This window comes from Juglans microcarpa x Juglans regia, chromosome 1D (genome assembly GCF_004785595.1).
Source record: "Juglans microcarpa x Juglans regia isolate MS1-56 chromosome 1D, Jm3101_v1.0, whole genome shotgun sequence".
Taxonomy (NCBI): domain Eukaryota; kingdom Viridiplantae; phylum Streptophyta; class Magnoliopsida; order Fagales; family Juglandaceae; genus Juglans; species Juglans microcarpa x Juglans regia.
In genome coordinates this window covers 7271495-7275766 of record NC_054594.1, presented here as the reverse complement: position 1 = coordinate 7275766, position 4272 = coordinate 7271495, and the positions used below count along the sequence as shown (strand labels likewise).

Sequence of the window (4272 nt, the reverse complement as noted above, 5' to 3'; positions counted from 1 at the left end):
TATCCTCTATATAAGTACATCAACTGATTGGCAGACGATGGGGAAATGATGTAGTTAAAATGATAATGAGAAACATTCACCTAATATGTACAGTAGCCAGCTTGGTCGTTGTCACAAGGCACAAATATTTTCCATTCAACTATATGCATGCTTTAAAATGAGCCAGATTTCCTACTCAAACTTCTCCTGTCTTCAGATTTTCTTTAAAATCTAGAGCCCCGAGAAAATAAAAAAGAAAAACACAAACAAAAAGACCGGCCCGTTATTATAATATAGATTTTGCCAGTATATATGTATATTCAGTCGGCCACATGATCGATGATCTCCAGTACTCCCATTATTGTCTCTTCAATTATAATTTTGTACGGATCACCAGAATAGTTTCAAGAGTTGAATTATCAGCTTAAAGAGGAATCGTGCATGGAACTGTAGCCTTAGGGGACGTCACCATGGAGTCCACCATAAATTTTCTCCATAAACCATCCCCTGGACATGCCAATGTTGTTTCCGAACATACCTCAACTGCTCCTGGAGGAATTGTAGGTTGATATTTGAAGAGCTTTCCGTATTCACTTAGCAAGTAAAACATGTAATCGTACACGAATTCCATTTTCAAATCCTCTTGAATGAACTTGCTTGCCATTTCTGCAATAGCTTGTGCCTGTGTAAATTAAGTTGAAGCACACAAATTTTATATAAAGCACATAATGTTTGAAGGAAACGCATCATGAACATTTTGAGAAGGTTCGTAACAAATCCATCTCCCAAATAAAACCGAACATTTCCTTGGGGTTTGTGAGAGAGGTTTAGTACATACCTTGTCGGTGTGGCTATTGCCCCAATCGACAGCAGACTTGACATCTGTGCACATATGTGAGGTTCTAATGGGCCAGTAGTGTGTCTTTGAAACCAAGCTTCTTGTGAAAAAGTCATAGTACTTGGGGTCGACCAGCAAGGTCATGGAATCGCATGCCAGTATGTATTTCTCACTCACCGACCATGACACTCCTTCTATGTATATTTTATATCTTCACTTGTAATATATGCATACAACAGAGCAGAAAGTCTCATCAATAAGACTTGCATTAATGCATGGAAGTAAAACTCTCAAATACATATCGATCGATGAGAAAATTACCTGTGGGTGCATTGATCTTCTAGATTGGAGTGCTTGAATCCTTCTTGACGTTCCGCACCCCAGTCCTGAATAAAAAGAAAGAGTCAAAAAATTTCTTTACAAACTCTGATCTGATCGATCCTTTATTAATGTGGTAAAGCGCGCGATTCTATTCATCATGCATATTGGTGGTACTAGCAGGACGTTTTAGGACATGACTAAGAAATGAAAATACCAAGAGATATGAGATTTTTATTACTTCTCTATAGAGGCGAGCATTCCATTCATGTTTCTCAGAGAGATTGCATTTCATAAGTTCTCCTCTCCTTGGAGACACATATGGGTTTCCTCTCCAATAAGCATAGGGTTCTCTATCCGTCCACTTGGTCTTGTTGTTGCTTTCTTTTAAGGCCTCCAGCATAATCGTCCATGGCTTTAGATTCACCTCAATCCTAGAACCACCGCAAACCCCCCCCCCCCCCCCCCCCCCCCCCCCCCCCCCCCCCCCCCCCCCCCAAAAAAAAAAAAAAAACTCAAATGAATATATAAAATAGCAATGAAATATTAGAGAATTAGCAATTGATTTCTCTAGATGCATATTCAAAATCACATTTTTTTAAGATTTATTTTGTATATTAAGAAAAATCTCCACATTGAATTATGCATATTTGAATCAAATAATAATAAAATATTATTTTTATTTTTATATATTTTTACAATTAGCACCATGTGCTCAAAAATATAAATTTCATATATCTAAATATTACTAATTTCATATATCAAAATGAACAGTTTTATCAATAAATATTAATATGTACGAAAAAAACATTTTATATCATCAACTTAATATAAATTTCATATATCAAAATCATCTTAATATAAATTCTACAAAGTTGATTTTAATAGATAGAAGAGAGAAAAAATATTAAAAATAATGTTTAGAGAATGAATAGTATTTCTTCAAACTTGAAGAAGTATTATTCATAATTATATAAAAATTTAAAGATGTATAAGTCAGTACAAAAGAATTTAAAGACATTTTATGTAAATATGAAAATGAAGATGAATAAATTATTCCTAGTGCTCTTAGACTCCAGGCTATAGATATGAGAAGATCAGGAGGCTTTACCAACCCCAGTAGGACCAATCAGGGAATACGATGTCGTATGATTCGTCATCTCCACAATAATGAAACACCGGCGGCAGATGCTTGACATGATTATGTTCTCTCTTTAAGATCGCCGGCCGGTCTCCACACCAGAACATCAGGTCCAAGTCCGGTACTTTCCCAGGGTACAACCTCAGAAGCTGCACAATCCCCCATATCGTAAAAACATCCCTAGTTTCGAACGCATTTTGGTATCTCTCAACGTAAACCTTTCCCTTCACAATCACCACCCTAAAATTTGCAAAATCTCTTGCTCTGTCCACCATGTCCCTCGTGATTCCCGTCCTCTTCCACGGCCGTAGATCTTCTTGGATCCACCGAGTGTACTGGGGACATGTCACTGCAGACGATTTGTCGGTCTGAGATCTCACCCTCTGGTTGGATGTTGGGCATGTTATTGCAGGGTCCCTATTGGAGCAATTGAATGGGAAGTCGATTTTGATAGCGGGCCTTGGAGGAGTGCTTGGCGGTGGAGGAGGAGGTGGCGCCCTAAAGAAGTAATTACCTGCTATATCATACTGACATGTACAGAAGAAAGCAGACATTAGAATGGTGAATAATGGCTAGATCGACGTTAAATTCAAGTGCTTGAATCAGTTTATTTGTATTTCTCACAGTACCGTAGTTTTGATGATAGCCATGAAAGAAACCAATTCATCATTTCACCAATTCTCAATCCAGAAATATATACATATATATATTAGGCCAAAAGCTTGCTTTTGGTAAAGTGACTCGGTTTCCACTTTCCACCAAAAAAAGGGAAAACCACGTTCAAGTCGCACCTTTATTCCATGAAAATGAAACAAGTGCAGCAAGCAATCATTTTAAAGAAGGTTGGTGGTAATTAAAGAGGGACCGAACATCATTCTTTAGCTGTGTAGTTTTTTAGAGGAATACCAACTCTCAAAAGAAAGCATATTACTGCTCATAAGAAAGCAGATGCCCACGTACGGTCTATATATATTTTATGAGAACTGTTCCATATATAAAGAAAATACAAAATAAACTCAGCAATCGTGTTTTTATCGAATTTATTTTATAATAAAAATAATTTTATAATCTAACATATATAAAGTCATAGTTCATAAATTTATTTTTTGTGTGATCACTTTTGTGATTAAAGTATTTTACATATTTTATATATATGATCTCAGCAGAATTATCAGTAAAAGACAAAAACAAAGCAGTTCGAAGGCCCAGTCCTCAACCCCCATTTCAGTTAAAAAAAAAAAAGAAGGAAACAGTCTTTGAAAGAAGATCATCATGAATAATTGTGGAAGAGATTGAAAATCAAAGTGAATAAATAGGAGATACGAATTTCATGCAAGATCTTCCAACTCAAAATCAGAAGTTCATATATCCAAAAAAACAAAACAGATGCATACATATACACACACACACCATCACGAGCTAATTAATCAATTGTTAGCAGAGATATTGAGATAGACAAAAGAAAGAAAAAGAACGATGGAGGAAAGAAATAAAAAGGGCCATAAGAGACTTGCAACATCATTCCAATAGATGAAGATGCTGATACAGAGGCTGACAAAGAAGAAGGCGGAAACGGTTGCAAGAACCCATCTTTTTCCCGGAGAGGCAGCAGAGAAAGGACCAGTACAACAGAAGCGAGCTCCTCCTCCACCTCGTGAGCAAAAAGAGCGAACTGAATTAAGATGATCTCCCATCGAGTATTGATCAAAACTGCGTACCTTTCCTACTTCTTCTTATCTTCTTGATCAACAACAAGATTAATATTATTGTATAACTACATATGTAGAAAGATTAGTACTCTTTGCGCATGCCCATGTGACGGGGGAAAACTAATTGCTTTCCTTTAATGCTAGCTGAACTTAAGTCAACGTCAATGTACAGATGGCCGAACAAGCTGGATCATATGTGCAGATATACTTCTGGCTAGAAAATACTCTCGTTTTCTTTCTTTTCTCCCCCGGCCAGTTTGTATTAATCCAACAAGACGCCAATTTCT

At 36.7% G+C, this 4272-nt stretch overlaps 1 protein-coding gene across 1 annotated transcript; it reads right to left on the bottom strand.

Moving 5' to 3' along the window:
• Window positions 1-247: 247 nt before the first annotated feature.
• On the bottom strand, window positions 248-4272 carry LOC121238628 (O-glucosyltransferase rumi homolog). The gene is made up of 6 exons (XM_041135589.1): window positions 3791-4272; window positions 2247-2803; window positions 1377-1569; window positions 1139-1203; window positions 818-1028; window positions 248-661 (listed from the first exon to the last, which is right to left on the bottom strand). Exons 1-6 carry the CDS (start codon window positions 3968-3970, stop codon window positions 404-406), a joined length of 1464 nt encoding a protein of 487 aa, XP_040991523.1. The 5' UTR covers window positions 3971-4272; the 3' UTR covers window positions 248-403.

Bases quoted from the DNA above. Each gene is read 5' to 3' on its own strand.
- LOC121238628 (XM_041135589.1), bottom strand. From the start codon at position 3,970: ATGGGAGATCATCTTAATTCAGTTCGCTCTTTTTGCTCACGAGGTGGA. The intron at 2,804-3,790 runs GCAAGTCTCTTA...TGTACATGTCAG, and splicing joins TCATCTATTGGAATGATGTT to TATGATATAGCAGGTAATTA. The intron at 1,029-1,138 runs GTAATTTTCTCA...TTACAAGTGAAG, and splicing joins GAAGATCAATGCACCCACAG to ATATAAAATATACATAGAAG.